A 12650-nucleotide genomic window follows, 5' to 3' on the forward strand; every position below is an offset into this window, starting at 1 on the left:
TGGCATGTCGCAAACACAGTCTCCCTCCAGCTGGTAAAGTCCATGGTGATTTTTCATCTCTGCTCCTGCTTTGAAGAGCACTTCAAACAAAGCTGCAGATGCTGCCGGCGGTGTGGCTGGAGCGTCCTGGCAGATCCATGAGAGGCTGGCATGTGGGGGAGCAGCAGAAAGGCTGGAAAGGAGAGTGCTCAGTGGCCTAGCTAATTAGAACTGGGGACCTGGGGCTTCTTGGAAGGGGTCAGGCCGATGCTCTGGGTGATTGGGAAAGGAATAGAGAACTTCCAGATCAGGGGTGAGAATCTGCCCCCGGTCAGTAGTGACAGAAAGTTCTTACCTACTTGCTATTGAGTCTGTTTCCCACTCAACGGGTGGCTATCGCTCCCACACATGTCCCTCCCCCCACCCCTCTCCACCAGGGACTGACATGCAGAAAGCCTGGAGATGCCTCCTGCCTAGAGGAGTGTGTCCTCCTCCATGCCTTACTGGAGGGGGATGGCTGCTGCCCACGCTGTGCCTCTTTGGTAGATAAAGAGAGGACTACAGAGTCCAGGGCTATAAATCCGGCACTGGCCCCCCTGCAGTCACTTCACATAAAAGTCTGAAGGAAATAAACCAGCCAGTCCCTTAGGCTGTGAGCTGAAACCCAGTTCTTCTTGGCAACTTTGTCCTGGTCTGTTTTACCTGGAGTCAGAGTCCCCAGTACTATCTAGGCCAGGTGCATGATTATCTAGGTCATAGTAGTGCCTAGAGGCCCCACTTGAGGTCAAGACCGCGTTGTTTGAGATGCTGTCTGAACACAGAGCAAGTCAGTCCCTGCCCCAAAGAGCTTACAGTCAAAATGGTAATGCAGAGAGGGAAACAGAGATGTGAAGTGATTTGCCCAAGGACACCGTTTAGGGCAGTGGCAGAGCTGAGAATGGACCCCAGTCAAGTGCCCTACCCACTAGACCATGCTGCCTTAATCATCTAGTAACGGCCAGGGTGTCTCCTCACCTACACTGGGGTGGGGGAGAAGGTGGCTTAATGCAAAAGGCCATGTCAATATTAGGGATGAGTGAAACAGTCATCACCTCAAGCTCAGACAGGACTTCTGTGCTTTCAAGCTTTGAAAGATTTTGATCAACTGTGCCCCTCGTTGTGATTCATTCCTGTGCACCATTACTTTTCCTGGTTCTAGCTGGGGCTGGGAGTGGCTGAGTGGGCCTAGATGAGGGGGGCTGGGTAGGGATCCAACCACTTTCATGCTCAGCACACCCCAGACTCCTAACTTTCCAGAGGTTTGCTTCTATCAGTTGTCGTGGTTCCTGGAGCTCCCACCCAACACCCGTGTCTACCTCAGATACTGCCTCTCATTATAGACTCATGAACATCAAGGCCAGAAGGGACCATCAGGATCATCTAGTCTGACCTCCTGCACATTGCAGGCCACAGAACCTCACCCACCCACTCTTGTAACAGGCCCCTAATCTCTGGCTGAGTTATGAAATCCTCAAATCATGATTTAAACACTTCAAGTTACAGAGAATCCACCATTTACATTAGTTCAATCCTGCAATCCTGATCCATGCCTCATGTGGCAGAAGAAAGCGAAAACCCCCGGGGTCTCTGCCAATCTATCCTGGGGGAAAATTGCTTCCCAACCCCAAATCTGGTGATCAGTTCATGTGGGCAAGATCCACCAGCCAGACACCTGGGAAAGAATTCTCTGTAGTCACTCAGATCCCTCCCCAGCAAGCTCCAATTAGGAGGCAGTTGTCTGGCCCAGGCCACTGCTCAGGAGGGCCCCATGCCAGCTTAGCTTTGTGAGGGCCTCAAGCTGATTCCCACAAAGAACATGTGTGAAGGGGGAAGCTTGGAGGCTGGGAGGCCAGCTGGAGGTGAGACTGATTGTTACCACGGGGCTGGGGGGTGGGAGGATCTGTCTGAGAGCTAGGCCATTGGGAAGAATCAGGGTGGTTGTCAGTAGGGGCAGGGAAGGGATGGCTCCCCCGATCCATCTTTCCAAGCCATGGTGAGCAGCAGGGCACAAGGACTTGCTGGGAAGGGAGGACATCAAGAGAACAAGGAGAGCTCTCAAAATGCAGGGTTCTTTGGAGAGACGTGTAAAGGACTGGAGGAGGAATGAACCTCTGCCTCGCACCCAAGCCCAGCCTGGCTGAGGGCAGATGCCTTTGGAGAGATGGGAGCTTTGCTTCAAAAATTGGGCTTTTCCTCTCATCTGGCTTTGATTTCCCGTCTTCCTCAAAGGACTTGGGAAAGGCAGGAGACGCCCCTCTTTGCACTGCCTGCAAAGCGTGGAGGGACACAGGTTCTAATCCCCCCTCCGCCACCGCCGCCTGATCCATCCGCCCATCTCTCCCGCACTCCCCTCCGGAGGTTAATGTGATAATTGCCATGTGTGACTGTTTACTTCAAGAAGTGGCACCGCCCCCAGCTGGGCAGGTTCATCAAAGAAAACATTGCCGTTGTGTCAGGGTTGAAATTGCTGGTAATTGAGACCATTTTCCCGGCACAGGTGCACCGCCGCCTCCAAGCTGCTTTCACCGTCTGTCATGATCCCCCTCTCGTTTGTGTGTCACTCTCAGTAATTAGAGTCTGCAGGTGAGGAAAGCAAGGCAGAGGCAACAAGAGAGAGACACAAAGCCTGGGAGCATCAGCAGGCAGGTCTTAGGGCAGAGAGAAAGGCAGTGATGTACAGTGGCACTGTCTTGGGAGGGATCAGGGAATGGGCTGCTTGCCTCCTGGACAGGGGATATAGTTCATATGGCCCTTTTTCACTACCTCCCAACACTCAGTGTCACAGTCTGTTCTGGGCTGACGGTAGGAGCTGCTTCAAAGCCTTGATTCAGTCTTTTCAGGAGCATTTAGAGCAGAGGTGGGCAAACTACGGCCCGCGGGACTGTCCTGCTCGGCTCCTGAGCTCCTGGTCGGGGAGGCTAGCCCCCGTCCCCTCCCCTGCTGTCCCCCCTCCCCTCCAGCCACGCCATCACACGGGAAATGCTCTGGGCGGCGGGGCTGCATGCTCCTACAGGGAAGCGCGGCAGCGTGTCTGGCTCAGGTTGGGTGGCGCGGCTGCCAGACATGCTGCTCTGAGCGGAATGGTAAGGGGGCCGGGACCCAGGGATTGGATAAGGGGCAGGGGATCCCGGGGGGCAGGGGTGTGGATAGGGGTTGGGGTGGTAAGCGAGCAGGGGAGGTTGGATAGGGCGGAGGTTCTTGGGGGATTGAGACGGGGAATGGGGGGGTTGGATAAGCGTGGGAGTCCCGGGCGGCCTATCGGGGGAGGGGGTGTGGATAGGGGTCGGGTCAATCGCGGGGGGAGGGGGGTTGGATAGGGGGTGGGAATCCCGGGGGGCCTGTCAGGGACGGGGAGTCCTGGGGAGGGGGCAGTCAGGGGACAAGAGCAAGGGGGGTTGGATGGGTCAGAGGTTCTGAGGGGGGCAGTCAGGGGGTGGGAAGTGGGAAGGGTCGGATAGGGGGCAGGGGCCAGGCTGTTTGGGGAGGCATAGCCTTCCCTACCCGACCCTCCATACACTTTTGCAACCCTGATGTGGCCCTCAGGCCAAAAAGTTTAGTGCATTGGCTTCACTTTCATTAAAAGCTTTTAGGAGGCAGGGCAGGGCTGGGAGGCACAGAAAGTGAGGAACCAATGCCACAGCTCAGGGGTTTTAGCCAGCAATTTGTTGTCTCCCGTTAAGAAGGGGGCTTTTTTCCCCCTTGGAGATTTTTTTTTTGCCTGTTCTTCCAATCTTTGGAGATTACTTTTCTTTTTGAAAAGACTGGCGGTGGCTCCTACCCTGGCCGATCTGGAGATGCACTGCCGATGAGTCAGATGAAAATGAGGGCTTAATTAGCGTTAGGAAAAAAATAATCTTTCATTCCAACAAGATTGATGCCACCTCCCCCAGACGGTCACGTTTTGCCGCATCACTGCTTGGGCCGGTGTCATGCGCAGATGACTTGAGAAGAGGACAAATGGGAACTGGGAAATGGCAGGGAGGTGGAGATGGGGCACTGCTTTATTAAAAGGCTCAGTGAATAATTGTATTGAGATGTTACGGACCAGTGCTCGCTAGAAGCCTAGTAGAAGCCTTTAAAGCTGATATGGTTTGACCCTGTGGTTAGTGCTCTCCTGGGTGCTGGCATCTTCTCTTTCTGTTCCTTTGAGCCTCACCAGTGAGGCCATAATGCAGCACGGTTGATACGCTATTAAGGACGACATGGTCAGACTAGACCTGTGCTTGGAATAACCCCGAACTAGAAGGACAAACATTGGCAGCCTCTAGCTGAGATGCCAACTTCATTGCATAGAATTCTTCCTTTTCAACCTGGGCCACGCTTCACAGATTCAAACACTGTGGGTTTTGTGTTGCTTAGACAAAAGAGAGCCCAGAATGAAGTCAGGCGGGGAACGTGCAAAGAGAGAAACCTTACATTCCAGTCTGTGCATGGCTTCAGGCCTTACCTCCTTGGAGAGAAGGATGGGTCTCAGCTGCCATGTTTGGATGGGATAGAAACTTCTCTAGAGTCCAAGAGTGTTTGGATTTGGTATTTTGCTCTGGACTTATCTTTTCCTTAATTGTAATGCAAAACTTGACTCCCACCCGTCCGTGGGCTGGTCATGCCCTAGTAGGAGACCATTACAATGATAGGTGTGATTATAGCAGGGACAGAGGAGGAAATGTGTCCCCATCTACCCACCTGTCAGGTCATGATGCGGGGACCAACAGTGTCTGTGTCCTCAAGTTTGGTCAGCTGCGGCGGGATGGAGGGGAGGTGACAGAGAGGGCTGGGTGCCAATGCTTGCACTGCCTATGATAGTGTATAGCTAGAATCCAGGCTCTGTGGGGAGCAAGAGTTTTTACCCCAGCTTGGAGATGGCACTGTAGGATTGGTGGAGGAGGAAAGGGGAGAGGCACAACATTTCAGCCTGGGTTTGGCACTGTGAATCCCTGTCTGTACTGAGTGAGGAGACCCGAGAGCGTGTTCCTGTCCTGTGGGGCAGGGGAGGACTCCCTGACATCCCCTGAGGTGACTGGCTCATGCAGATGCTGTCAGCTGTCAGAGTCTCTGCTGCTTTTCAGTTAGTGGGAGGCCTTCTGAGGGGTTCTAGGTGGTGGAGTAGGGAAATGGCTTCCCAATCTAGACTCTCAGTGTGTGAAATGAGCTGGCTGGCCTTGGTCCTAGGTATTCACCCACTTCCTCAGCTCACAGAGTGCACTGGCAGCATTGTGTGTAGGAGAGGCTCAGCTCTGAAATAATGAGGTGGTGATTGAGCTTTGTTATCAGAAACAAGAAGGCTGGAAGAGCAGAGGGTGCTGAAGGTCACCAAGGAGATGTATTTATACAGCAGTTCTGAGGGGCTGGCCCTGGAATAGCAAGGAGATGCTGCAAGTCAGCCCTGAGGGGCTCCAGCAGAACAGTGTGACGGGGCCAGGACTGGAGTAGCAGAGGCTGCTCTGCGGGTCAGACTGGCAGAGCTGTGCGGGTGAAGTTTACACAGCACTTGTCTGCACCATGCCTGGCCTGAGCCAGCATTATCAGCTGCACATCCAGAAGAGCAATACATGAGTCAAACTGCCACCTTCCTCCCTCCTCTCACATAGTTCTTGTCATCAGTCAATTCCTTTTGGGATAACGAGGAGAGGAGCAGTGTGTCTGTGCCAGTTCCCTCCTTTGGCACAAGTCCTGGCTCCATGTTCCAGTCCAGAGGAGGAAGGTTGTGTTGGAGGAATGCTAGAGGTCTCAAGCCACAATGAGACTGCCGCTTTCTTGTCACACTAGGGCAGAGAGCACGGAACTGCAGGAGAGGTGGGGAAGAGAAGAGGGGTTCCTGGTTCGTGTGCATGGGATGACCCGTTTTAGGGGAAAACTTGGGCTGGAGCTGTGCCCGTTCTTTCCCTGGGAGGGCAGCATTCGCTATGTGTCAGGAGACTGAGAACCTCCCCTGGTTTGCATATAGTGGAGCACATTTCAGCTGCCTTCTCTAGCATGCCAAGGCATGGCCTTCTGAGACACTGTCTGAGGGTACGATTCTCCATCCTTTATTTGGATCAAGAAGAAACATTGTTTGGTAGGACTGGTAGTGTCTGTGGCCATACTCGAGCTCATAAGACTCATAGATTTTCAGACCAGAAGGGACCATCGTGATCATTTGGTCCAGGGGTTGGCAACCTTTCAGAAGTGGTGTGCCGAGTCTTCATTTATTCACTCTAATTTAAGGTTTTGCATGCCAGTAATACATTTTAACGTTTTTAGAAGGTCTCTTTCTATAAGTCTTTAATAGATAACTAAACTATTGTTGTATGTAAAGTAAATAAGTTTTTTAAAATGTTTAAGAAGCTTCATTTAAATTAAATTAAAATGCAGAGTCACCCGGACCAGTGGCCAGAACCCGGGCAGTATGAGTGCCACTGAAAATCAGCTTGTGTGCTGCATTTGGCATGCGTGCCATAGGTTGCCTACCCCGATCTAGTCTGACCTCCTGCAGCTAACCTGGTGCCATTCTCTCCATTGCAGCCAGGGCATCCAGCCGCTTTAGTTCTATTCCAGGAGACTCAGACATGAGCAATATTCATTTGTTTGTTATTTGACCTGTGCTTCAGTAGGGCAGTGCAATAGCCAAGGCCCCGTGTATTATGGGGCGAGGCCCCTTAAATTCTCTGGCACAGCCTCCACCTACTGCCTGCAGTATCCGTCCCCTTCACACCCCAGCCCAGCTCAGCAGGTAGCCTGCTGCCAGGAGCCAGCCCAGCTAATGAATCAGTTTAGCTCCCCTCCCTTCCCTTGGGACATGACTGGAGGGAGTAGCTTGGGGAAAAGTACTGGAACAGAAGCAGAGGAACTGGGACTCTATAAGAATTTGCATGCAGACTCCCAAGTACCCAGCTCCTGATGTCTGTGTAAAGATTTGGCATAAAGCCAGAGCTGAGATTCTGGCTGTATGCCACTGTGTGCAGTGTCAGAGCGGGCACCAACCTCTCTCTTTCCCTCCAGGCTGCTGCGGCCTGGCATGCAGAGCTTTGAGCGTTGACTGTCCAGGAAGCTCATAAGCCAGCAGCAGCTCAGCACCACATAAGGTGTTCTGTGCTGGGCACTCAGTGCTTCCATGCAGGCCAGTTCTGACACTCACAGCTCCAGTTCCCTTCTCAACCTTGCTACCACCTGGCCCAGCTCTGAGCCCAGCCCCCCACCCCCACAGCAGGTCACTGCTGCACATTCCCTGGAGAAACAAGGGCAGCTGAGCCAGTTTAGAGCAGCTTCCCTCCCAAGCCTCAGTTCTCCTTCTCAGGCCTGCTGTCGTGCCGCTCTGCAGATACCACGGCTCCCCAGACCCCTGCCCATATCCATCAGGGCTGAGCGGGGAGCAGAGCTGGCTGAGCGTGGCACAGCTCCTCAGCTTAATCTAGCCTGCTGGTGAGAGCTCCAAACAATACCGCTCCAAGGTGCGACAAGTGGCTCCTCCCTAGCTGGATCAGGGCAGGTCTGGATGTGCTCTTGGCTTAGGACAGGAAGATGCCAAGCCAGTTTCTCCCTCTCTGGCTCCTGCTCTGCCCTTTAAAGGGCCATACAAGGGGGCCTGTGCTGGTGAGCTGCTCCTGATAGGGACAGTACAGGACAGCACAGGCAGGGTGGAGGCAGGGAGCAAAGGCTTCCATTTAGTGCTGGGTACCAAATTGCAACTTCAATGAATTACATGGGGTGGAGGGTAGGAGCCAGTTCTATGGTGCTTGGGCAACATGCAGGATTCTGCAGAAGGCTCCATGGCTGTGGAATCCCGGGGCACACAGGGCCCTGGTTATAGATCCTGGGGGATGAAGTAACCGGAGCCCTTCATGGTTACACAGAGGTGGAATACAGTGTAACGCTGTTTTTTTTCCCCTTTCAGACCAATGATGCCTTAGGAGCCACCTGGAACTGGCTGTACTTCATCCCCCTCATCATCATCGGCTCCTTCTTTGTTCTTAACCTTGTCCTGGGAGTGCTTTCTGGGTAAGTAAGCTGCGTTCCCCTTCTTTTGGGTCCATTAGCCTCTGTTAACCCTGCTGTGTCCTGACCCAGTCACTGGTTGCTCTTGGATTAGCACTGGGGTATTTGAGAGCTTCCTCGTGCTCAGCCCTCCTTCAGCTTTCCCTTCAGTGACTCCTCCTGGGGAAGGCTTGGCCTGCAATAGTGTTTCTAGTGGGGTCCCAAAGAGATCTGTTCTTGTCCATAAGCTACTTAATTTTTGTATCATTGACCTGGAAGAAAACATAAAATCATCACTGATCAAGTTTGCAGATGACACAAAAACTGGGGGAGTGGTAGATAATGAAGAGGACAGAACGATCTGGATCACTCAGTAAATTGGCACAAGCAAAGAATGTTTTTTTAACATGGCTAAATGTAAATGTAGACATCTAGACACAAAGTATGCAGGCCATATTAGGGGATGCAGGACTTTCTCCTGGGAGCAGAGACCCTGAAAAAGATTTGGGGGTTGTGGTGAATAATCAGCTGAACATGAGCTCCCAGTGCGACGCTGTAGCCAAAAGGGCTAAAGTGATCCTGGGTTTGCGTTAACAGGAGAAGCTGGGGTAGATAGACTCAAGGAGCTCAGTGTATTTAGCTTAGCAAAGAGAACGTTAAGGAATAACTTGATGATAGTCTCTGAGTACCTGCATGGTGAACAAATATTTCATAATGGGCTCTTCAATCAAGGAGAGAAAGGTCTAACACGTTCCAATGGCTGGAAGTTGAAGCTAGACAAATGCAGAGTGGAAATAAGGTGTACATTTTTAACAGTGGGAGGAATTAACCACTGGAACAATTTCCCCAGGGTCATGGTGGATTCTCCATCACTGATGATTGTTAAATCACAATGGGATATTTTTCTGAAGGATACACTCTAGGAATTATTTTGGGGAAGTTCTATGGTCTGTGCTGTACAGGAGGTCAGGCTAGATGATCACAATGACCCCTTCTGGCCTTGGAATCTATGAATAGCTGTGAACTTGCTCATAGCTGCATTGTTCCCTCCATGGCTGCCTGCTCAGAAGTGCAGCCACTTGTGGAGTAAGAAAGGCCCCCTTGATGCAGCTGTATCATCAAGACTAACGTATCTCATGCCTCCTGGTCCCTCCCAACTTGTCGACGTGATTGTACCGCTGCTGCTGCTGGCCAGTCCTCTTTTGGTCTGGGCAGGATGTTTTGTATTATGGTATAAGTATCTCTGGAGCATCAAATGCCACTTGCAGTTATCGACCGCGCACAGTTCCCTTGACATGGCCCCAGTCTCACCAGACATTTACTTTTCCAAAGAAGAAAACATGCATCCGATGAAGTGAGCTGTAGCTCACGAAAGCTTATGCTCTAATAAATTTGTTAGTCTCTAAGATGCCACAAGTCCTCTTTTTCTTTTTGCGAATACAGACTAACATGGCTGCTACTCTGAAACTAGGTTTAGAGTTGGTTTTGTCTCGCCCTTCTGGACAGCCTCCCTACTGGGCTTAGTGCACGACACAGACTTCTGCCCTCCACATCACCTTCCCTGCTAATCCTCAGCACACCAGCTCCACACATCTCAGTAGCTTCTCCGGGGGAGGAGGATGCCATAGGTTGGTCACACAATCGGTCATTTGCCTAGCAGGTGGGCTGCTGGACCCTGTCACTCCACCCAGCCTCTGATATGATGTGAAAGCTCAGCCCATTTCCAGCCTTTCTGAATCTCCCAAGCCGCGCTGAGCAAGAGACACACAATGTAACGGGCTCGCTCTCTGGTGCCATACAGCCAACTGCTACTGCCTCATTGTGGTGTTTGGAGGCTCACCCAGACCAGGAAGGGGTTCTGTCACCGTCTGCCCTGTAACCCTGGGGTGACTTAATGCTGTGTTGCTGTGGCTGAAAGCGCCAACACCAGCAGCCTGCCCACAAGCACAGGGTCTCATCCTGGCTTCCGCCAGCCCAGTTATTCCTGGCAGGTGACCCCAATGGCCATTTCAGTGCTGAGTCTCCCCAAATCTGTCCTCCCTAAGTTCTTAATTACCGGACACTCAGACCTTTCCCCTCTGGTTTGCCTCCCCTGCCCTGAAGGTGTGAAACCAGCCCCCCAGTTATCAGTTCGCTTTGGCCCCCACACTCCACACAGTTTGCACACTGAGACCTGCTTGAGATAAAAATAACCACAAGGTTTATTTACTAGAAAAACCACAAATTCAGAGATGAAATAGTAGGGGAGAGCAAACACATACCGGTTACACAGAAAAGAAACACAAAAGATGCAACCTCAGACTTTACTTCTGTATTAGATAAAATCCCTTCGCTAATACATGTTATCTATTGCCATTGAACAATTTCCCAGCGTACCCAGCAGCCTTTCATGGATAGCTTCCCGCCTACAGGCTGTCCCTCAAGTTCTGAACGCCTTTTACTTCCAACCCCTTCCATAGTTAAGGGATTTGCAGGTTTATTTTCTTCAGTCATTATAGATATTCAAAGTGGGGAAATCCTCAGGTCTCTCAATGTTTTTCCAATAACTTCAGTGGCCCAGCATTGTCTTTTCCTGGATTGTTCAATGGATCATTATTCATTACGTGTCTGGTTTTGTGTAAATACTTGGTTTGGAGGGTACTTCGCCTTGTCTGATTGCTTGCTGTCCTGCTGTGAGGTGGAGCCGAAGTTTATGAGCTCAGTTCTCTCTATATACATGAATTCATAACTGTGCTCTGCACGTCTCATAATGATCATTAAGTTCAGATACAAGCTTTAATAAAAGACCGTACTTGAAACATTTTTATAACACAATACCATTGGCTCCAATCAGTTGACTCAGCTGCTTATTCTTTTGGGTTCAGCTCCCCAGTTCCCCACTTGGGATGTCTGGACCTGGATTGTCACTCATGTCTTGCTGTTATGGCTGATGCAGTGTCACATGATGCTTTGTGTTTGGGGGTGAAGATCTGTCGAGTCACCAGGCTGGGATGCTGTCTTGGTATCACAGGGTCATAGAGGGTGGTTGCTCCGAGTAGCCAACCAGAGCACGTATAGTTCCGTCACTACTAACACTACACAGATACTTTGCTCTCTCTATTCTTGTCTGGCTCCTCAACCCCACCTAGACAGGGACAGGGACAGTTGGCACAATATGAATGGAAAACTCAGTCTAGGGGGTCTTTCAAGGGCTGGTCTGAGTCAGCCCCGGTGTTGGGATCTCTTTTAAAGCCAGGAATGGCATCTCCTTTGGCTGGAGAGCTCACAGCGCTGTCGTGACAGATGCCTCATGAGCTTCGGGAGGAGCCTGTGAAGCTGCAGCAGCCAGGGAGAATTGGTGTGCAGATAAATCCCGAACTGGGAAGGGGTGTTGGCAGCAGGAGGTAGAGCAGGGGCAGCAAGAGGCTGAACTGGAGTGTTTCCTTCTACCTGGGTGGTTCTGGCTGAGCATCTGAGCCATCTCACTGGAGGGCGGAGCAATGAGGGCAGAAAGGGCTGGCTGTTCTCTCCTCAATGTGAAGTTTGTGTTTTAATGTAGCCTCCCATTTGATGCCAAAAGCCGTCAGGGAAAATGGTCTGGATCGTTGTGTTCCTGGGGGGAGAGTGTGTGGTGTATAGTTTGGGTGTCAGGTGGGGGGGTGTTTAAGGTGTAGGGGGTGGGCACACAGAGAGATGGGAGGTGGGGCATAGGGGGATAGAGCATAGAAGTAGAGTGTGTGGGACCTGTAGCGTGTGCTGCAGGCTGGTTAGCTATGGAGCTTGTGGATCAGGATCTAGGGCATGGGCGTGGCTGTATCTACAGTTGGAGCTAGGAGTGTGACTCCTAAATAGACATACCAGTGCTAGTGCTCATATAGCTAGCATGCTAAACATAGCAGTGCAGCTTGGGCAGGGGTGAGCAGCAGTCCAGGCTTGCCGTGCTGAGAGTGCACCCAGGGTGGGTAGTCCATGTAGCCTCTTGCTGCTGCCTGGCTCCATTTCTATCTTCAGCATGCCAGCATGATGGGAGCTAGTGTGAGTCTGTCTACATGAGCTGGGAATCACACCCCCAGCCCCAAGTGAAGCCCTAACCTGTGTGTGAGAGAGTGAGGTGAGTATAGGATGTGGCTATGTGTGTTTGCTCTTTCTGTGTGGGAGTGCAGGGGGTGGCTGACCTGTGTGGGAATGGGGGATATAGCTGGGAGTGCAGGGGGTGGCTGAGCTGAGTATGAGTGCAGGGGGTGTCTCGGAGTGTGGGCTGTGGCTGAGAGTGCGGGCTGTGCCTGAGCAGTATGTGAGTGCAGGGGGTGGCTGTGAGTGCAGGCTGTCACTGAGCTGTGTGTAAGTGCAGGCTGTCACTGAGCTGTGTATGAGTGCTTGGTGTGGCTGAGCTCTCTGTGAGTGCGGGGTGTGAGTGCAGGGTGCGTTCTGAGCACAGGGTATGGCTGAGCTGTGAGTGCAGGGGATGGCAGAGCTAAGTGTGAGTGATAGGTATGCATGTGCTGTGTGTGAGTGTGGGGTGTGGATGCTTTGGGTGTGAGTGCAGGGTGTGGCTGAGCTCTCTGTGAGTGCGGGGTGTGGAAGCTTTGTGTGTGAGTGCAGGGTGCAGTTCTGAATGCAGGGTGTGGCTGAGCTCTGTGTGGGGTGTGGTTGAGCTGTGTGTGAGTGTGGGGTGTGGTTGTGAGTGCAGGGTGTGGCTGAGC

The 12650-nt window shown here is 52.0% G+C and overlaps 1 protein-coding gene across 8 annotated transcripts in view; it reads left to right on the plus strand.

Moving 5' to 3' along the window:
- The window catches only part of CACNA1E (calcium voltage-gated channel subunit alpha1 E), a 213624-nt gene that overhangs the window by 84696 nt on the left and 116278 nt on the right, over positions 1 to 12650 (plus strand). For all 8 annotated transcript variants that reach the window (XM_038412805.2, XM_038412802.2, XM_043491387.1 and 5 more), the window contains exon 7: positions 7889 to 7992. In XM_038412805.2, coding sequence (XP_038268733.2) covers positions 7889 to 7992 — 104 coding nt within the window. The remainder of the gene's footprint in view (positions 1 to 7888; positions 7993 to 12650) is intronic.

This window comes from Dermochelys coriacea, chromosome 8 (assembly GCF_009764565.3).
Source record: "Dermochelys coriacea isolate rDerCor1 chromosome 8, rDerCor1.pri.v4, whole genome shotgun sequence".
NCBI lineage: Eukaryota > Metazoa > Chordata > Testudines > Dermochelyidae > Dermochelys > Dermochelys coriacea.